Source organism: Phyllostomus hastatus, unplaced genomic scaffold, assembly GCF_019186645.2.
Source record: "Phyllostomus hastatus isolate PE091 unplaced genomic scaffold, TTU_PhHast_1.1 phas_scaffold_78, whole genome shotgun sequence".
NCBI lineage: Eukaryota > Metazoa > Chordata > Mammalia > Chiroptera > Phyllostomidae > Phyllostomus > Phyllostomus hastatus.
Window position 1 is genome coordinate 27,951,706 of NW_025334041.1, and position 22,271 is coordinate 27,973,976.

Here is a 22,271-nt window from a genome sequence, read left to right on the forward strand (position 1 = left end):
CTATGAAATGGGACAAGAACAAAGAGAGCTTTTTTTCCCCCATATCTGCATGTGATCAGGGACTTACAAATGGCTCTTTTCTCTTATGGATCTGCAGATAGGCTTTCTAATGACAGGTTAATAATGAGGTTAGACTAGAGGGATGTGCTTTTTCAAAACTGTAACATCCTTTACCTTTTCATTGGTTCAAGTGAAAATTCATAACTGTTAAGGGTATAGAAAGTTAGTACAGTTTTAAAAGTATACATGCAAAATTACTTTTTTTCCTTTTATCAGTTTTCTCTTTGACTTGAACCACCTCCTCTTTTCCTCTGAGTGACCTCAATTCCTTCTGAAATGTCGGTATTATTTGATTTTAGCTGTGGGAGCCACTGCCGTGTATCCTATCGACCTTGTCAAAACTCGAATGCAGAACCAACGATCAACTGGCTCTTTTGTGGGAGAACTTATGTATAAAAACAGCTTTGACTGTTTTAAGAAAGTGCTACGCTATGAAGGCTTCTTTGGACTGTATAGAGGTTAGTGCCATGGGCTAAATTCTTGTAAGGAAAAATAATAATCAGAAGTTTGGCTTTCCATCCAAGTGCCTGAAATGTATTAGATAGACTGTGTTAAAATGGAAATACAGCAGATTCTCAATTATCCATGCTAATGGGATGGGCTGGGGGCATGTAGGGCATGGCTAATCAAAACAGCCCGTAATCTGAAAGCCATTTATATTGCTCTGTGGTGTGCTTTATTTCTTAAAATAATTATGTTTATAAACATCTTCAGTGAGATTTTAAAAGGCTCGTATTGTTTGTGTCCTTGAAATAACTCCACTCACCAGCTAGTAGGGAAAGGCATCCTGGGACAGGGCAGGGCCTACTGGGATTGGTGGGTCTCCTGGAGCAAACCACAGAAAAGTCCATCGCACGGGAACCAGTGGTTCAGCAGAGCCCTCCTGTGCTGCCTCTCTCTGAGTTCCAGCCTCTCCTTCCCTGCCTCTAGCTCTGTACCCTGTGGAATCGGCTCACCCACTGCTCGAGCCAGGTCGTCCTTCTGGACCCAGCTGCTCCGTTAATCATCTCAGGTTCATTAGGCAAGGAGAACAGTCCTAGAGAGTGTGTCATCATTCAGAGAAAGAATCCCACAGACCTGACTGCTTTGCCATTGGCTTTGGCCTAAAGAGGCATGCCATCTACAAAGAAAAAAAACAAGTGATTCTGCGTCAGCTAAACCACAGTATCACAAAGCAGTTCAAGCTGAGCCATTTTGCCATTTGGCAACTGCAAAGCTGGCGGGGTCTTCCCTCCTTTCCCTACTACTACTTTCCCTATTCTTCTCTGCTTGCTCTAGAAGAATAGTATTTAGTGCTCTGCAGAGACAGACCTTGGAGCTGGCAGCCAGGTAAACCTGTGCCTCTAGGCCTCTTCTGCCACCTGCTGACTCCAGTCTTCATCTTAAGCACACAAGTGAAAAGAAGAGGGGGAAAAACAGGCCTTTCTGGAAATCTCTCACCTTGGAAACTGGGAGGTTTCAAACTCCAGAGAAGTTCCATTTTGCAGGTTCTGTTGTGCAGCAGATAACCACCATCAAAGGCCCTTTGATCTTTTCTTTGCCCTCTTTCTCTCACCCCGGGCCTCTTCTTGACAGTTGGGAAGGTCTTTGACCCCAGGTGATTGATGATGACCCTTACAGGGTCACTGCCTTCCATTTGAAATACTTTTCCCTCCTGGTGACAACAAACCTGCCAAATGAAATGTCTCCCAAGTAGTACAAGTTTAATGTCACAGTTCCTGCTTCACAATGATTCAGGCAAAGGCGACCACCTTACCTGTTCGCCTGCGTTGTTTTCTGTAGGGAGAGCTTGCACCTCAAGTCAAACAGATGTCTGAGCCTTGGGGTTGCCTTCACAGGTGACTTTTATAGCCTTTCCTTGGTATCGGACTAACTTTCAAGGGCATCCTTAGAATAGTGAGAAATATTTGTATCCTGCTGTATGCCTGTCATGTCCTTGTGTTGACCTGGTTTGTTTTTAATTTGGAGTCTCTTCTGAATTAAGTCTCTGCCCACACCTGGCAGGTCTTGATTCCTGGTTGCATCTGGATTTCTTTCCTTGGCCTGTCCTCTTGACCTCACGGACAGAACAGCCTAAAGCCTACCTGAGGACTGAGTGCTGAGCTCCTAGGGGCCATCCCACAAACCTCCTGCTGTTGAGAGGTTGCATCTGTGAGATGGGAGCGACTGAGTCCTCAGGGGAAGGGGAGGGGGCGGTCTAGTAGGTGGAGGTTGAGGCTCACTCTGAACACCAAAGAGGCAGAGCGCCTCCCATGCCCCTGGCTTAGAGACAGACATTTCTCTAACCTGTTTTGGGTGCCAGAGCCCTAAGGGGCTCTCTGTCAGGAGATGATAAGTAGGGTGTGAATATAAAAAGATTAGTTCTGGAAGTCACATATGTTCATTTCTCCCTGATTTCTTTTTTTTTTTTTTTGAGTAGATGACTTTAAAACAAAAGATTTACTATAAAACTTTGTTTAGCTCTGTCCTGTGATTTGGATCTTGAAGGCAGAGTGATGATTGGCAGTTCCAGTTTGAAACAATGATTTACAATCTTGCTTCATAAATGGCTTAGTCCTATTCTTGATCGGTTGGAGACCAGTTTAGGGCCTTGCACATAATCCTTAATTAATAATTGTATATAACTATTGTAAATAACTAATAATTGTACATAACTACATGTAAATGCTTATCATCAGGCAAGAGTCAGATTTGATGAAAATGGGAAACCGTTGTTGGTAGCAGAAAATTAGGATAGAGACAAAAAGACCTGAAGTATGTCCGAGAATCAGTGTTCTAACACTGGTGTATAAAGTCAAGATATGAAACTCCCTACATGTGATTCTTTGACTGCAAATTTCTCATTAAATGTAATTTTATTGTTTAAAAATTTTATTATTCCTGGGGAAAACTGTTAAGTTTCATTTTTATGATTTAAAATCGCTGCTGTTAACGCTTCACCTAGCAATATTTGAGAAGGTGTCAGACTTCATTGCTAATTAATAAACATGTTTCGAAATATTGAGCATATTTTTTCCTATTCTGGAATTTTGCTTAACATGTAATTTTCTGCATCAAGACATATATAATTGCTAATATTTCCTGAGTAGCATGATTTGGGAACGTTGCATAAGTAAGGTCCTTTCCCTATTTTAACTTTATCTGTATGTATATTTTGGGGGAAAGTCGGCAGTTGGCCTTGAAGGAAGGTCACTGCAGCCTGTGTTCTTATTATAAGGTTAATAAGCATCTCTCTCCTTCTCTCTTTTCTTCTTCTAAAAAGAATACAGATCTCTAAAGGGAAGCTGTTTTTGCATTTAGAAGTAAGTTCTCGTGGAACTGCGAGAGCGAAGGTTATTTTTAAAGAACTCTGTTAGCACTCACCACACATGTTTTTCTCTCCCCTTTCTCTGCCAGTGGCCAGCATCTGTCTGCACACAGGCCTGGAAGTCACCCAGTCATAATCAGGGAGCGTGTTTGAGTCACTGCCCCTTAGTCCAAAGGAGGGGCTTGTCAGGTCTTAGTTTTCATCTCTCTGTTTCTTGGTCTCTGGAAGTCTCTTATTTAGGGGGGCTAAATTTTAGTCGTTAGAAAAGATCCCCTTAGGAACCCTTGGGACTGAATCTGCAAGCCTTCTCTATAATAAAGACTTCTGAAAGTGATTGATTTTCCTAGGTTTTTCTATAATTTTGGAAAATCAGGCCCCCAGGGTAAGTCTGTCCATATGAAGAAAAATAACACCCGAGATAATCCAGAGCTCTCTGAAGTCACTTGTGAAAGTCTTTCTCTGTTTCCTCCCCAGTCTTCAGATTGATTTAATGCACTCAGGTGTTTAAAATCCTTAATGAATTACCTGACAGCTCATTTGGTTTGAATGAATCGCATGACCAAATGAGTCAGTTATTGGCCTGCTCTAGACTTGGCATAGTAAAGAAAAACAATTGATTGGGTAATCATCCGTAATTAAATGCTCTTAACGTTCCAGGGATAACTGTTTCTGCCTTTAAGCTTTGCTTTACTCTGCTCCCTTAGATGCTTCAGGTAATGAGATGAGTAGCCTTAGAAATTGGAAAATGTTTTGGGGAGGGCCTTGGGGAGGGCCTTGGGGAGAAAGATGAATTCAAGAGAAATCAGGATCCACGAGAAATACTTTTTAAAGGAAGGTTTTGATTTTTGTTTCTCTTCGAGGGACATGAGAGATTAGATCATTTTATGAATTAAACTTACTATGGAGCATTCCTTTATCTTTGAGATAATTGGCAAAAAGAAAAAATGTCTTACTAATAAGCTCATTGATCTAGGCGTGCAAGTTTGAAATGTGTCTACTTTGGGTCGTCTGTGGTGCAAAAGTGTCATTTTCCATCCTGGAATGTTCTCAAGGTGACATCTAGAGGATGTTGTGGTGATATCTCAGGAAGTTATTGATATGTGTGCATTCTAGAAGGAAGTTTTGTCAGACAGCTATTTTCTCCCAAGTCTCTTCTTGTGGTTAATGGTTCTGTAGAAGGGAATATCTAAATAGTATGATCCACAGTGAGATTCCTTCTTGCATAATTCTTGTGGATAAAAATAAATTAAAAAATTCTAGCACCAAAATAAAAAGATTGGCATTTCTACAACTCTGTTTTGCGTAACTTAAGAACCCATGCACCTTGGAACGAACCACAGTGAGTCTGTGAACTTCACTGAGTTACGGGTTTCATGCATGCCCACCAAAGCTTCTAATGAGTACAGAATGGATTGGTTTGAGTTTTGTCTTCTTGGCCAATTTCTGCACATTTTCTTTGAGGGTATTAAGGTGTGAAAAATTCAAAAGGCAGATGTTTGGTCATCGGAGACCAAACAGAAGTGAACAGAAGACTCGGGCAGTCTGTGAGTTGGGTGATCAAACCTGCAGGAATCTACAGCGAGCCAACGGAGCTGAGCACAGGGCATTCAAATGGGAGGCTCAAGTAACACTAGTTCATGTTAGGGTGGATCGGAGTGCTGTCCGAGGCTCCAGAGGGAGGATGAGGACAGTGGTGAGCTTAGAAAATTGGGAAAAGTGACAAGAAGATGGAACTAGACATAGGCCTGGAAAAGAGAAGATTAATGAACAAATTAGTTCCAGGCCTCAGGAATGATAATTTATAACCAGCTACTACTTACTGCTGCTGAGGCCAAAACAAGGGAAACATTAAAACTCAGCATCAAGGAGTTTAGATAGAAGAAAAGATAACCAGGACTCTGAACACTGCCTTAGAGCAGAGTGAGAAGCAGGTGGAGAGGGTACATCCTTCTTCCTATGACCTGTACTTCTAGAACCACCTCCCCCCACCCCCACCCTCGGGTAGAGAAGGAGTCAGAGGCGCTTATTTTTTTCTGGACCCTGATCACACTCTGACACTCAGGGTCCCAAAGGCACCCTGCGCCACAGGTAAGTAAGATCACAGAAAGTTCTTGACGATTTTGAGTAAAACCTGTAACCCAGATAAACAAGCATTTAAACCTTAATATTTGCCAAGTGCCTCATCTCCCGCCCTGGGGCCCCCATTCCCCAGCTCCACTGTGGTCACCTTGGGGTGGAAAACCGGATTGCAGCGAGGGCTGTGAAAGGGGATAGTGTAGTCGGGAGGGTGGAAACGCCTTCTGCCTAGGGGCAGTATGAGTCAAAGCGGACAGACAAATGGGAGGAGGTGGAGGGAGGGGAGAAGGCTCCAGCAAGTGAAGAGAGAAGGCCACGGAAACAGGAGTAGGAATAAAAGCTGTGAGGCAGGGCAGGCAGAGTGCTGATCGCTCCAGAATGGAGGTTAATCTGATGTTGAAAGCAAGGAGGGCTCTCTGGGAAGACGTGGGCAAGTGTAGTGGCCCCAACGGTGAGGTCAGGAGGGTAAGAATTTAACATCGGAGCGGCTGCCTCCGGGCTGAAACTAGATCACACAAAAAGTGCTGCCTGTGGCTTCAGCTGCAGGAATGGGGTAGCTTACATTTTAACTTCCCTTACCAAACTCCGCTGCCCCTCTCTGCCCGGAATGCCTTCTCCCCCATTTCAAATGCTCTAAGCTACGTTTCTCTGGGCTGGGCTGGCCACTCCTGAACTTGTTTTGGTCTGATCTGAGACCGAAATGCTGCCTTAGTTAGGGAGTTTCTTCCCTGTTATGGCGCCTCAGCATCTCTGCTCCTGCTTGTCTCGCTCAGCATGGTCCTTCGGGACACCTGCTGCACTGGGGTACAGTGGGCCGTGGACCATCAGCTGGCTCCTCACCTGCCACTGCCCCTGAGTCTCGTGCCCAGTGGGCTCCGTGACTCTCGCCTGTTCACCAGGTCACAACCTGCAGCTTGGCTTTGCCATCCAGTACCTTCAGTGTTTCCAAAGATCCCAATGTTGAGGACCTGGAGAGAGAGACGGGAGCATGATGTAGATGCCCATACTTAGCCACCGTCCTTGTGTTGTGTGAAAGGGCTGGTCAGTGCAGGGTGCTAGCCCAGTGCGAGTCGGCCCAGAGAGAAGTTTTGGAACAGTCTGGGCCAGAAGAAAGGCCTTTGTAGAGCAGAGAAGGAAGTAGGAGCAGTAACCCCACTAGAGTGAACGGGGAGAAGCTGAGCATTAGGGGGCATAGAACCCTGGCTTGAGTGTAGAACTGGACCTGATTTCAACTCTGAGTGCCACTGCCTGGGCACCAAATAGCCACTTGGAACAAGCTGCTTAGCCAGTTTCCATGAAGGAAGAGGAGGAGAGTGATGATGATGGTAATGATGATGAAGATAAAAATAACAACAACAAAAAAACACTGTATGGTAGTTACTATGTACTTAGCACTGTTCTGAGAATGTTGTTTCATCTTTAAAACTACCCTGTGAAGGTGGTTCTGCATTTGTCCCCGTTTTACAGATGTGGAGACTAAGGGACAGAGAGATCCAGTAACTCGCCCACAGTTGCACAGCCAATGAAGAGCAGGGTCAGAACGCACACCCGGCAGCCTGGCGCCTGGCTCCGTGCTCCTAATCGCCTGGCTGTTGTGCCTTTCAATAGAAACTGTACTGTAAAAAGTTGCTTAGCATCAGAGGCTGAGAAATGTTTATGTTCTTAATGAAAACATTCTGTTTTAGCTTAAAAACAGAGCAGAAGGTATGTCAGTGCTACTTCCTTATCTTTGCCAAAAGGAGGCAAGACCACTAGACACTATCAGACCAGAGGTGCCCTTACTGCCTGGGGACAGATGCCCCTCAACTTTCAGTGAGGTTATATCACAATCAACCCATCATAAGAAGATATCGTAAGTCAAAAGTGCATTTACTACTCCTAACCTACCAAGCATCAAGCGTAGCCTCGCCGGTTTCTTCTGAATGAGTGTCGCTCCCAGAGCACCGTCAAGTTGGAAGTTGGAAGTCGGAGACCGTCTGTGCCCCTTACACAATTCTAGACGGGGGAACGCGATTCAGGCTGCATTGCCTCCTGTAGGCAAGAAGAGAATCAAGGACATACCTTAAACAAATAGGCAGAAAGAAACATCCCATTTTTTAATACATAATTTAGGTCATGAACCTTTTCTGACTCTTTACCTACATTTACTCATACAATTACCACAATACACTGATGAGTCCTAATTAGCATCCTTGGTTTACCAGCGAGAGCCCTGGAGTTCGGCATCCCCAAGGTCACTTGGCCTGAAGTAGGTGCAGACCGAGGTGCAGCGACGGCCTGGCCGCCACCGGAGCCCGCGCTCCAGACGTTCCCTTCGCTGCCAACCATTGAAAATAAATACTTTTAATTAGGCCAGCTTCGTTAATGACTTTCTTTCACAGTATCTCTCAACCCTGAGATCCTAGAATGTTTTTCTTAAAAGGCTTTAAGTAAATAATGGCATAGTAGCCCCCTAGTCCCGCACACTGCTCCTTTTGAGGTGCTGTATAAGCCACGTCGGAGGCTCCTGATGGGGGCTTAGCCCCACACCTCTAACACAGCTCTCCCTGGATTGCACAAGGGACTGTGATCAGAGGGGATAGTGTGATTTATACCTCGCCCCTACGAAATTCGAAGACAAAATACTGTATTAATATTGTACCCTGTAAATCTTTTCTCGCATTAGCAGCCCTCTGGTCAAGTTTGCCAAAGAAGCATTGCCATATGTGCTGATGGAGCGGAGCTAACATGAGAAGATTAGAAAACTAACCACACTAATAAATTTCATTTGAGGCAGTTGGAAAATAGACTGCTGTTTTGACAAGTTAGAAACAACACACACATCCATTCTCTGTTTCTAATGGTTAAAATGGATTTCCAGAATCCAACAGAAACATCTTATATTAGAAACCTAATTTTTCTGCTGAGTTACCCAGATGTCAAACATATATGTGCTTTAGACCTCAGTGTGATCGTGCTGAAGTGCCCTAATGAGACGGGCTGTTTTAGGCATTACTGAGCCACGTTACCCCTCCTCCCTCCGAAGCCAACGACCCAGGAGAGCTATTGCAATTCCCACCTCAGTGACTTTTCATTGTCCTGCAGATCGTGACACGTCCCAAAGGGTACTGACCCAGGAGGAAGGGTGTCAAGGCCCACAACTGTAGGGGCACTCAGACTGTCATCTTCAGCCACCTTCGTGTCCCTACTGAGCCAGGGGGCTCACCACGAGAACGGTACATACCCAGTAACTGCCTGAGTGCCAGCATCTGGCCCAGGTGTCAGGAATGGATTCGTGCTCTGGTTTTATTCTTACTGAGTTGAATATGGTGAAACTTGGGGGCCTCTCATCATATTACTTCAACCTCCTAATTACTCCCCTTGCCAGGGATCCATCTCTGCCCTTGCCATCTCTCCTTCACCTGCCTCTAGAACTTTTTACTTTTTGAAATTTGCTCTTTAAATCCCAAATCCTTTAAAAGGATTTGGTCCAAGCTCCATAGTGTGGCCTGGGAAAGTAGAAGTACAGTGTTCTAGGTAGGAGCCCCCCTACAGGCAGACCTCCTGGGCTAAACCCCATCCCCCCATCTGATAGCTGAGTGACATTAGGGGTCTGTCTCAGTTTCTTCATCTGTCGACGAGGCAACAATAACACAACATGAGTTACTGGTACTGACTTATGTGGATTAACTGTGCTGATTCACATAAAACACACAGAGTAGTGCCTGGGGTGTAATTAGTGCCCCCACGTGTACTGCCTGTCATCCTTATCCCTGCTGCTGTTACTTGTTACAGGGTCTGTGATCCAGCTGTAACTTCCAGTGGTCTTGCCTCGGCCCCGGATGTGCCATGATCTAGAGATTTTGCATGTACTGTTCCCTCTGCATGGACCCCTTGCCCTCCCGTCTAGCCATGTCTTCTTTCCCCACTGAATCTCACCTTATCCTTAAAAATCCAGGTCAAGTGTCTCCTCTCTACTGCTTTTCTTGCTCCTGCAGGCAGAACAAGTGGTTCTCTCTCTCCCTGTTCCCACAGTACTTTGAAATCCCTGGGCTGTGGTCCTTACCACTCTGTGTTCCAGTGCTTTGTCCCCTTTCTGGTGCACACAGACACCCAGGCTTCCCTTCCTTCTAAACTGAGAATTTTCCCCGGGGACGGCACACACCTCGCATGTTCATGCACCCTAGCAAGCCCACAGAAAGCATTTGGTAAATGTTTGCCGAACGAATAAATATTTGCTGCCCTGTGTTTAGTCTTAAATACATGGTTTTCCTTTTTGTTTTGTTTTGTTTTTGCTGTTCACAGTGCATTACTAAATTTATAGCGAGAAAGACAAATCTCAGTAGTGTGAAAGGCCGGCTGGAGTGATTGTGTCGAACACTGGAGTCATTTGGCTCTGTGGGCTGGTTTTTATTAGTCCTCGAAAAAGACTGTCACGGTGTAGTTACAGAGACAAGAGATCATCATTTAAATCACAGTGCTTTCAGCCCATCCATGGTTTTGGTCTACAATTTAATGATGAGAAAAATACCTCTAGCAAGTAAATATTTAACTAAGCATTTTGGCACTTGACCTGAATGCAGAGAGCAAAATGGCAATTGTAAATGTGAAGATGTAGTTTAAACAGCTTATCCCTGCATTTTCCTAGAAGAAATTAATGTTGTGCTTTCATAAAGTAATAATAAAGCCTTTCTTATCATGTTATAGATATCATATTATCTCATATCATGTAGTGGAAGTAAAATAATAGTGAGTGAGTGAAGTTTGGGAGGAGAGAGTGCCTGCCTTGAATCAGAGCACTGGCTTAGCCCAGATGCTTTCCTGCTCACGTCTTCTGTGCTGCTTTGCTCCACTTCCTTTGTCAAGAGTGCAGGCCTACTCAAGTCAGCCCGAGCACGGGGGAGCTTCCGGTAGGAGTCACACTTGAGAGAAAGGAGGCAGAGGTCTTACTGGGACGCCAGGGCAGGAGTTCCACTGGAGCCTGGCCTCAGTGGGACCGGGCGATGGTCCTGGCTGGCCTCCCTGCCTGCGTGCATTTCATGGGCTGTGTGTTCTCCTTCCATGTCTCCATTTACTCTACACTCTCTTCTCTGTGCCAACCCATTCCCTTTTTGCATTCATGGTTCCTCCTTCCTCGTGGCGTTGTTACACACGTGGCTTCCCTTGGCTGCTTTCCACACTCCACCTGGTATCCTCTCAGCTGGGCCTCCACGCTGACTGGCTGATCACCTCCGAGTACTCCTTCATGCCCTTGACTGGTCAGCTGCACTTTCAGAACCAGGCCACAGGGCCCAGGTCTCGGACATCATTGGCTGCACGTCCGTTAGGGGTCTTCCTGTTGTTCGGTCAGCTGCGGTGCTCGGGGTGGAGCAGGCTCAGAGTACGGCTGCCTGGGGAGACATGGCCAACTCAAGTGTTCACGGGGTCCAGACGGTTATGTCAGTGGACAGGCGAGTCTGGGTGTGAGAGGCAGATACTGTTTGCATACTAGACATAAGCCAGAGGTGAGTGTTGTCTATAAGCAGAGATTCTTGATGGGAGGGGCTGAAGTTTGAATCCCAGTCTCACCGTTTATAGGCTGGAGAGCTGGGACTGAATTACTTAATCCCTGTGAGCCCCTGGTCTCCTCTCTGTAGGGTGGTTGTGAGGATTAAATCAGTTAGTCAAGTGCTTAAAATGGTGCCGACACATAATAAATGATGCGTTAACTGTTGTTTTATTTTTTTAAAGAAAATTTTCATTTGTATCAGCATACTCATCATCATTTAGTTCCACAGTGAATGAGCTTACTCTCATTTTTCTTAAAACATGAAGCTCCCTTGCCCTGTCTGTCTAGTTTCCCCCTTTCTGAAGAGCCACAAGCACAGAGAAACAGTATCGACGGAGCAAGGGAAAAGATGAAGACAGCTGGCACTTGTCTTCATTGTCTTATTGGCATTGAGGTGTGGTGGGGACCTTGGCTAATGGATGCGTGGGTCCTAGATGAAAGGGCGTGGCCTTACCCAACGGGAGCAGAGTGCTGTGATGTGAGAAAGAAGCTCGGGGTGTCACATCTAGCTCTCCTTACAAGAAGCTCACACTATGTTTGAAACCTTATGTTACTCAATGAAACAAACCCACAGGCTGATATGTACAGCCCTCGACCCAGTGACTTTTGGCCACAGGCTGCTGCGTCAGGCAGACAGTACAGGCTTGGCTGGTATCTCAGGAGAGGTTGCAAGTGGACCTTCTTGTATCGATGAATTAGAACATTGCGCTAAGGAAGGACAACACCGTGAATCCCCTCTCAAGGACCCCATTGTGACATGGGGAACAGTATATTCTGATTCTCCAGGTTAGCTTCCCACGAGTTTTTAAGAAAAGGCATCTGCCTTTGATTTTACTTTCTTAGGGCAAATGAAAACATTTTTTTTTAGTGTAAATATTAGGTCCACTACTATTGCAACTGCCTCTCCTAGAAGCAGCCCTTTCCTGTCCAAGGCCACACCTCCCTCTTGTGCTCTGATTCTTACTTGATTCCCACTCAGGCCAACATGTCCAAAACGGAGCCCTTCACCTTTCACCCCCGACATGTGACCCTGCAGAGGCTTCCTCCTTCTACCCAGGGGTTCATGCTAAAAACTGAGCCATTGCATTCAAACACAATTTTTCTTGGTGTCACAGTCTCCTCTCCTGCACCCTTCCCCCTACACATAGAACACACTGTGTCCTGTTTATTTTCTACACAGCAGCAGGAGTGGCCTTTTAAAACTATGAATTAGCACATCACTCTCCTCCTGGTCAAAACCCTCCAATTCTCATCTACCTGAGGACATGTGAAACTCAGGACCCTGGCCTGTGGTGTGGCTGCAGTGCCTGGGCCCTCCCGGGCTGGCCTCCTGCGACGGGGCACACTGCTGTCCACCCGCTTTGTGGGCACCCCGGCTTGTGCCTACTCTGCTGTCTCTGCCCTGTCTGTTCCCCTCCCTGGAATGCGGTTTCCCCCAGTGGTTACTCCTTCAGAAAGGCCTCTCGCTCTCCCTCCTTCCGTCTGAGACCTGTCGGAGCAAGAGCAGTGTTTGCCGTGTGCTTGTCACTGCAGCATGGTTGCTGAGTGAGTGAGTGGTTCAACTGTGAGCATTTAGGGGCGGAGAAGGATGAGGAGGGTGTTAGAAAAGCATAATATAGTCACCAAAGTTCACTCATTTAAGAGGCAGGAGGGAAAAAAGCAGACTCGCTGTAGAATGAGATTTCCTAGATCATTAATGCTACTGATTCGCCCAATGTGCAAACGATGTGGAGTTGAGAGGGGATTTGCTTGGGCTGATGTGGCATGAGTACCGTGGGACATGAGTACTGCAGCTTTCCGTTTTGTGCATTCTTGTGAAAGGTAATAGAAAATCGCCACAAAGATCGCCCCGGTTTCTACATGGTGATCCCTTCTTTAGAGCTGTTAATTTGTTTAATTAATGCAAATTTATTTAATATACCTCTACTTTCTGTTGTTTTTTAGGTCTGTTGCCACAGTTATTGGGAGTCGCCCCAGAGAAGGCCATAAAACTTACAGTAAGTCTTTTGAGTTGATGCTTCTTATTAAAGGCGTTTGCACACACTCAGGATCTAGTCGATGTTCATGTGTGAAACGGCAGGTTTGTGCTTCCTCAGAGCTGTGGATTCAAACACGGCACCCACCACACATAGCTTTTCATTTCTCCCCATTCAACACTGAACATCCAAGAATGTGACAATATGTTTGAACAAAGGTTTTTGGTGGTTATCGCTGTTGTCACCATTGTTGTCATCCTCACCATTGTAGTACTGGCAGCAGCGGCAGCTACATCCCCTCCAACCAAGTAGCATGTTGGTACTTCACATGTGTCACCTATTGTTGTTTTAATCTCAAGTAAAGCATGACCCACAGTTTACAGACAAGGGAAGTGAGACCCACAGGGTTTAAATGCTTGCCTGTGCTGACATTATGCATGAGTGGGAAACCCAGAATTCAAAATCAGATTTTTCTGACTCTAGAGCATGAACTCCTTGAATTGAACCTGCTGTTTACAGAATTCAGGGTTAGGGCACATCCTATAAGCATTTGCTAAAGCCACGCGTTGAGGGGCCTGAGCAGGTGTTGAAGCTGACCCTTAATGAGATGGTTTCTCCAGTGTCTGGCAGATGGCGGGTACTCAGTGAGTGTTTGTGGAATGGGTAGATGCTGCATTTATGTCACCAAGGGCGTGAGACCCAGAAAGTTAAGCTCCACGTTTAGATTGGGCTATGTAGCCTTTGTACCTGGAATTCTCCTTGTACCATCTTATTATATGGCTGTGGGGCAGTTAATCTTTTCTGGCTTTTATCTTCCAAAAACATATGATTGATCCTTAAAATTGCTTATAATGAATACTATTTTGAGACTATTATACTTAATTAATTAATTAATGCTATTAACGTTCTTTGAGAATCCTTAAGAAAGTTTTTAGGAACTGAATTTTGACTAAGTTGAAAAATCGGCGCAGCCAAATTTGTCTCAGTGATGAGTGCTCTTTTAGATTAAGTCTTGTTAGAATTCTGACTTGAAAGTAATTTTTAATCAAACCCTATGAAGCAATTTTTAAGTTATAAATTATGTTTTCATTTTGTCTCTTGTCAATATGTCTCTCTTTTTTGTTATTATAATTACAGGACATACTTGAATTATAGGCTTGTATATCATCGATATTTTAATTTTTTTAAAGATTTTATTTATTTTTAGAGAGAAGGGGAGGGAGGGAGAAAAGGAGAGAAACATCGATGTGCAAGAGAAACATCAATCAGCTGACTCTCAATACATCCCCAACCGGGGACTTGGCCCACAACCCAGGCATGTGCTGTGCCCGGGAATCGAACCAGTGACCTTTCAGTTCACAGGATGATGCACAAACCATTGAACCACACTAGTCAGGGCAATATTTTAATAGTTTTATCCCTGAAATATCAGGAATACACAAACATACACACATAGACACATATACAAGGGGGGAGCCCCAAAACCAGAATTTATTTATTAAAAGTTGTGTATTAACTTTTATATGTTTAAACTTCAGTCATCTTCAAAGTACTTTCCTCTTGATGCAATACACCTATTGAGACTTTTTTCCCATTGCTCAGAACCATTTTTGAACCTGTTGATTTTGATGCCTGTTAGTGTTTCTGCCATTTTTTGTTTCACCTCTTCCACATTGATAAAACTTTTCCCTGTGATGACTTTTTCATCTAGGAAGAAAAAAAGAAGTCACTCAAGGTGAAATTGGGTGAATAGGGAGGGTGGGATGCCAGGGTCATGCCATTTTTGGTCAAAAACTGCTGAACACACAGTGTGGTGTGGGCAGGTGTGCTCATAAATCACTCATCATGAAATGGGCAAACGCGTTGAAAGAGTCTTAAAAAAAAATTCACTCAAGCCAAATGCAGCCTCTCACAACAATGCCAGCTGGTATTCTTATATAGATGGGTTCCTAGAACACTCACCTAGCAGGGGAAGCCTGTACTACAAGGGGCCCACCCTCCAGAGCATAATTCTGGGTTTTTGGGGGTCCCTCCTCATATATTTCCTTTATAAAAGTACGTCTATGCCGGTGAGAGCACTTCTAAGACCTTTAATTTATTTAGTTTGTGATTACTTTAATAAAGTGACAGAAAAAAATAACATATTTGCTGATGTATACTTATATGTGTTTAATGACTTTCTTTATATTTTTCATCAGCTTCTGTAAATATTTTTCTTCAAGGTGAATGATTTTGTGAGGGATAAATTTATGCACAAAGATGGTTCGGTCCCACTTGCAGCAGAAATTCTTGCCGGAGGCTGCGTAAGTACCTGTTTCGGATCTCTCATTGAAAGATTTGCTTCACGTGCACATCACCACGGTGGTGAACAGGTGCAGACTAAGGCTTCTGTTCAACCACAGATCCTGTGCAAGGCAGAGTCTCCTAGGGCACCTCGCCTTTTCCTAGCAAGCAAGCCATCCCTGAGGTGGAAGGGTAAATGTTTCCGATCTTATTGCCTGTTAACCATGCCTGTTGAATTTGGCATTGCTCGCATTGGTGCTGCAATAGAAGTCATTTGGGGCAGACATGTTTGGCCTTTGAAAAATCTTTGCTAACCTTTTTTAAAGTTAAGCTTTAGTTCATTGTTTCCTCATGGCCCTCTCTGCTGGGTCGGGCACGACGATGAGTAGTCTGACGTCAGCAGCCGTGGCTCTCTGCTTTGCTTTACCTGCTAAGTGCCGGCAGCTCTTCAAGCCTCCCAGTGCCTCTGTGGGGAGGACCCTGGGAAATCGCTGGCTGGGTGTGCTCTGCATTGTCAGCAATGCTTGGAATGAGGATTTCTCTATGTGGATGAACAACCTGCATCTTGTTCTTCAGCTCAGCAAAATACGTCTTGTTTTACCTTATGTACAGGTTTGCTCATGTGAATGTAAACATTCTGAGTAAACTGAACTCTCATACAAAGAATGGTGCTATTTCCAGATAAGGTCGGTTAAATAAACAGGCTTTGATCACTAGGGCAATACAATATTGGTATATTTTTCATCTAAACCTGTGGTTTTTATAAGAAAAATGAGGTCACTTTTATTTTTTAATTAGCCTGCTCTGTTCAGGCAACAGTATTTATAAAATAGTCTTTCCTTGAGACTCATTGAGATTAGAAGCTGGACAAACACCTGGGAATATTAAACCTTTGCTTGGAAAGGGCCTGTTGTCCTGTCTAGCATTGAATGGGGTCCCGTGAACATAGCAGGAGCTAAGAAGTCCTGGCCCTGGTAATTCTTAGGAGCTGGGTGGGACTGGGCCACTGCCCGCCTCTCTGTTTGATCACTGACCTGTCATAGACGGCCAGGTAGGGTCCCCTCATCCTGTAACTTTAGGAGCATTCAGGATGAAAAAGGCAGCCTTTAATGCCCTAAATAAAAAGTGCGCACACACAATAATAATACAAAAGAACATTAGGAGTGACAAAAACTGTCCCTCATTTAGAACAGCTACGATTTCTACCTGAGTTACTGGATTTTCTAACTTTAAACTGGCATATCCATAGGTTTTATCTAGCCTGGCCTGCAGGCTGTTCCAAGGGGCCTGGGAGAGCAGGGCATTGCAGTAGGTCAGGTGGGTTGTTTTTTTGTTTTGTTTTGTTTTGTTTTGTTTTGTTTTAAGTCAGGTTTTAAACTTGCTGAAAATGCATGATTATATATTTCAATAAGAATTTAAAATGTGAAATTAATTATGTGATACTGTGCAAGATTTTGGCAATAATCTAGAGGTTTATTTTCTTCTTAATGAAAGCATTTTGCCTGCGCATGGGCCCGGGTGCCAAGGAGATCAGTCGTGGCACGTATCGCCTACCCTAGGTGGTCTTGTTTTCTCCTATGCGGTCGCCCATTTCAAACACAAAGCCCAGACTGGCATCAGAAGTGGTGCCTCGTCACTGTAAAGAAGTGCAGCCCTTTTTCAAACTCGATCTAAACACAGGCTTAAAATTGGAGCCACTTGGGCTTTACAGCTACTTAAAATATCTGTGAAATGAGGTTTGCCGTCCTTCATCTCGAACACTGGGAGACAGTGGTCCTCAGTGTTTCAAGTCTCCTGTTTTGCCTTTTAATTTTTTTTTCAGTCATGGCTTTAAGAAGTAAGAGTTTATTTTCCAGGTAAGCAGTCCTGTAGGTAGCAAACAATCCAAGCCCCTACCTAGATCTCTGAGGAGTGGGAGGAAGGAGTCCATTTTCATTGTGGTTTTTTAAATTGCAGCAGCGTCTCTCTCGGCTGGCTCCGGCAGAGTCTCCCTGATCATCCAAGCCAGTCACACTCCTTAGAAAGTCCTCGTGCGTCCACAGCCTTGTGTGTCCAGCCAGGAATACAAAGGGTTTTGAAAAGTTGTGTCACATGAGCAGTGCCCCTTCTTAGTTCACCCAAGCATTTCCAGGCGTTGACTTTTAAGTCCCTGGGGAGGTCACCTTGCTTCATTATTACTGAGAATTAGTACACTTGGCTGACTTTTGCACTTGTAATCAAAGCTGCTCATTTCTTTGAAGAAGGCCTTTTCTGTTTTATAATCTGTTTTCTGCAAAAACGGAAAATATGCAGGGAGGTCTTTGTCTCATAACCTTTATAGCAAGCACTTAGCTCAACTAATAGTATAATAATATAATGTTTTATTTTGTAGTTTTTTAGACAAACAACAAAAATGATAGTAAATTTGGAGGGAGATTTTGGAGGAAAAGGCGTAAAATTAATTCTGTTCATTTATTTTTGATATAATACTATACATAACTGAAGTGATTAAAATGCTTTTACTGATATAGAAAAGGGTGAATCTTTTTAAATTTATCTTTTGCATATTTAGTTTTAATTTAGAGCAGTGCGAAAAATTTGACTTCAGTTTATAGATTCACACTTACTCGTAGTGATATATTCAACATAGTTCAAAAAGAAACTAAATGCTGAAACTAGAGCTTACAAATTCTTAAGTCTGAAAAGTTCTTGTGATGTGTGTTTTTTTCCATAAGTGTGTTTTCTGTTTTCTAAATTAGGCTAGAAGCTGTAGGGGTTTTGACACAGATGTGGACCCTTAGGTGTCTCTGCACAAAATAATACATACCTTCAGTTTCTTTCCATCCTTCCCCTTCATGGGTCCGGAGCTCAATCCCTGTAGGGAGACGTGACTTCCAACCACTGTCAGTGACGACAGAGGCTCTCAGTAAATGCAGCAGAGGAGAGAGGGCCTGTCACCACTACCCGTTTCCAATTAGGTTCTCAGTGACTTTGAAAACTCACACTGTCTCTGAGTACATTGTTATTGTCGTGTTGCTGTTACTTTAAGAAAAAAATAACTTGTAACACCACGTGGGCTGTAGGTTGCAGGCCCTAATTCAATAAAATAAGTGTGTATCAACTGTACTGTGCATCTAGTGGAATAGCAGGATGAAATCCCAAGGGGACTAGAATCTTTAGTTTGTGATCTTTTGACCTCAAGATCATCAGATAGGGAAATATAAATGACACCATGACTTATTTCAAGGAAGATATTAAAATGATGGTCAGCCCTGGCTGGTGTGGCTTAGTGGATTGAGCACCAGCCTGCAAACAAAAGGGTTACAGGTTCGATTCCCAGTCAGGGCACCTGCCTGGGTCGCAGGCCGGGTCCCCATTGGGGGGTGCACAAGAGGCAACCACACAATGATGTTTCTCTCCCTCTCTCCTTCCTGTCCCCTCTTTCTAAAGATAAGTAAATAAAATCTTTTAAAAAAAGATAATCAATTATTTGGCATGCAAAGTCACATTGAAATAAAAAGAAGTAACATTCACCAGAAAAACAAATGTCAAAAAGTATAAACCTTTGCCTTATAAAGCTCATATTATTAAAAATTATTTGCGTACCAATAAAAATAGTATTCTGTAATAATTTTTGCAAAAATACGTGAACATGCTTTTTGAACAGTAGTCCTTCATAATAGGCCCACTGTATTTTTGTATTGAGACGTGCACACATACATGCATATTTTTGTGTGTGTATATAAATAAATACACCTAATGCTTATGGGAGTTCATATTCATTTTAAGTGGGAAAAATAATTGGTTTGCTCCTGTCACTGGTGCTAAAAGGGATCGGTGAGAATATCACCATTGGGAAAGACATGGTACGAGGAGTAATGTTAACTGCTGTCCCCGGCACGTAAGGTTGCCTCTGTTGTTGTCGCCTGTATTTCATCATGAAGGTGTTGCCCACGTGCATGCTGTTTTTGTGCCTGTTCATACGGCATGTGTTAGATACCATTTTTAAGGCAAGATACCATTTTTTACTATGCGTGTTATTTTGCATCACATTTAGTTCCAGTTAACCTTTATAATTTTGAAAAATAAAAAGATACAGATGCTCATAGGCACACAGCTTAACTTAAGGACATCAAGCCTGACAAAAGCGGCTGGAGCTCCTCAGGTACCTGTCCAGTAGCTCCCTCTAGCTCATCTCCCAAGGGGTAACCCTACCCTGAAATTGGTGTTTCCCTTTTCCATGCATGTCTTGACACTTTTTTTCTACATTTGAGTATATCCCTAAGCCATATAAATGTTTGCTTTTAGATGCTTCATTCTGACCCAGTGTGGTAGGAACAACCCAGAGGATTCCCACATTGATGCCTTTGCGTTTTTTCCCATTAGTGCAGCTTATGCTTTGCTTGTCAGAAAACAATAGTAATTGGGAATATTATTTTCAGATGTTGCATTGTGGCATACAGTGAGCATGTCAGTTATAGATGTGTATGTTTATAGGACTTTATATAGATATAATTGGAACCGTGTATTTATTTAACCAAGTTTTTGTAACTTGAGGTTTCTTTCCTAGACTACAGTCATTTCTTCAGCCTTACCATTTAAACTCATGTTCCATACTGAGTAAATTTAAAATTATAACCCTCCCTACTCTGTCTTACTGTCCCTCCTCCTTCCCTACTTCCTAATGGGAATGATTTTAGCAGTGTTTCTCCATCATTGAAGGGAAGAGGTGTTCTGGTCATCTATTGTTATATAACAAGTCATCCTAAAACTTAGTGGATTCAAACCACAATTTATTATTATTCTCTCATGGTTCTATAGGTTTACTGGGTTGAGCTGGGTATTTCTTACTTGTGGTCCCTGTATTGTTATAGGTGGATAGCAGCTGGACTGGAATCCTAAAGGCTTAACTGAGCTGCATGTCTAAGATGGCTCACATCTGTGGCTGGTGGTGATGCTTGCTGCTGGCTAGGAGTAGCCGGGGCTGTTGTCCAGATCACCTGCTATGGCATCTCTGTACCTTGGGCTTTTCAAACCTTGGCAGCTCCATCCAGAGAAGGAGCTTCCCAAAAGCAGACATTCTAAGACTTCTGGGCAAAAGCTGCAAGACTTTGATCTAACCTTGAATGTTACTTCCTATGATCTAACCTTGAATGTTACTTCCTATGATCTAACCTTGAATGTCACTTCTGCTGGATTCTATTGGTCAAATAAACCACTTACACCAGCCTAGATTCAAAAAGAGAGAATTCTATTCTGCCTCCCAATGAGAATAATAGCATAGAATCTACTACTGGAAGGATCAGTAAGCACTGTTGTAGGACAAGAACATCCTCATTGCCCTCCACTTTATGAAGATTTGCTACGTAATGCCATGTCTTCTCTGAGGATCTACTTCTGGTTCTAGAACCCATTCCTGCTCCAGATTGCTCTTGGTTGCGGGGAGCAGAAACTCACTAAAATACAGTAACTGAGTGAAAGTTTACCTGAGGGGTATATCTGAAATGAAATCAAAGGCCCTTGAGAATTGAAGCAGCTCTGGGAATTGGCTGCTTTCTCCATTTTCTCCTCTTAGCCTTCTTGGTCATTCTCACAGAGACTTTGCATCATCTCTCTGCATATTTTTTTTAGACTTTATTTATTTTTTTGCAGTTTTAGGTTCACAAAATTGGAAAATGCAGAGATTTCTCATAGACCTTCTGCCCCTACACCTGCATGGCCTCCCCCATTACCACCATCCCCCACCAGAGTGGCACATTTATTACAACTGATAGACCTCCACTGACACATTCCAGTCACTCCACATCCATAGTTTACCTTAGGGTTTACTCTTGGTACATTCTTGGGGTTTGGACAAAGGTGTAAAGACATATATCTTTCATGATAACATCATACAGAGTATTTTCACTGCCCAGAAAATCCTCTGCCTGTTCATCTCCCTATCCGTCCCACCCTGGCAACCACTGATATTTTTGCCCTCTTCATAGTTTTGTGCCTTTTCCAGAATGTCCTATAGTTGGAATCGTATAGTATATCCTCTTTCCAGGTTGACTTCTTTTCACTTAAATGCACTAAACAATTTTCTGTATCTTTTTGAAACTTGATAATTGACTTATTAGTGCTCAAAAATATTCCTTTGTCTGGAGGTACCACAGTTTATCCATTCACCCATTGAAGGACATCTTGGTTTCTTCCAAGTTTTGGCAATTATAAATAAAGTTGTTATAAACATCCTTCTGCAGGTTCTTGTGGAAAACATAAGTTTTCAAATCCTTTGGGTAAATACCAAGGAGTACAATTGTTTGATATTATTGGTAAAAGTATGTTTAGCTTTACTATAAACCTACAAACTGTCTTCCAAAGCGGCTTTACCGTTTTGCGTTCCCGTCAGCAATGAATGAGAGTTCTTGCTCGATGTCCCTGCTGGCATGTGGTGGTGTCAGTGTTCTGTGCATCTTCTTTCTTTGCCGATCCATTTCTTCTTTTTCTCGTGGTGTTGACTTCCTCAAGAATTACCTTTGTGTTCTTGCTAGTCATCTGGCTTCTTTCCCTACAGTATGATCTCCAGCTTCTTTTCATTTTCAGCCCCAGCTAATTAGCTCAAGTTGCTCAGTTTTGTTTTTCCTTTAACTATCGAGAGAGGACATTGCATTGGCGAGCCTCGTCTTTAGGTGCCAGGCCATAGAGAAGTCTTGAGTCATGCCCCACCTAGGTATTACTAACCCTTTGTAACAAATCTGTTTGTTTTAATCATCTATAAATGCCTTCAAACTTTTCTTGTAGAATTTTTATTTTAGCTTGAATTCAGTAAGTATTCTTTTAATAGTAGTGTTTGCCCTTTTGTCATAAAATGTACCCAAAGCCATATTCCTTATGATTGAACTTGAAATCCATGGACATTTCAGACCCAATCATATCAAACCAAGGAGAGAACTTCCCATGAAAGAACACATGTGCTCTGGCAACCAGAGCCGGTAAGTCAGACTGTCCGAAATGGATTTAGTTCCTACTTTTGTGCTCTTTCTCTTCCCAGGGTTTTCTGTGGACATGTGGACTCCCAGTG

General features: G+C 43.4%; 1 protein-coding gene across 4 annotated transcripts in view; it reads left to right on the forward strand.

Moving 5' to 3' along the window:
• Positions 1–22,271, forward strand: part of SLC25A13 (solute carrier family 25 member 13) — a 169,827-nt gene that overhangs the window by 107,935 nt on the left and 39,621 nt on the right. For all 4 annotated transcript variants that reach the window (XM_045828248.1, XM_045828249.1, XM_045828250.1 and 1 more), the window contains 3 exons: positions 360–518; positions 12,915–12,967; positions 15,169–15,249. In XM_045828248.1, the coding sequence (XP_045684204.1) occupies positions 360–518; positions 12,915–12,967; positions 15,169–15,249 (293 nt within the window). The remainder of the gene's footprint in view (positions 1–359; positions 519–12,914; positions 12,968–15,168; positions 15,250–22,271) is intronic.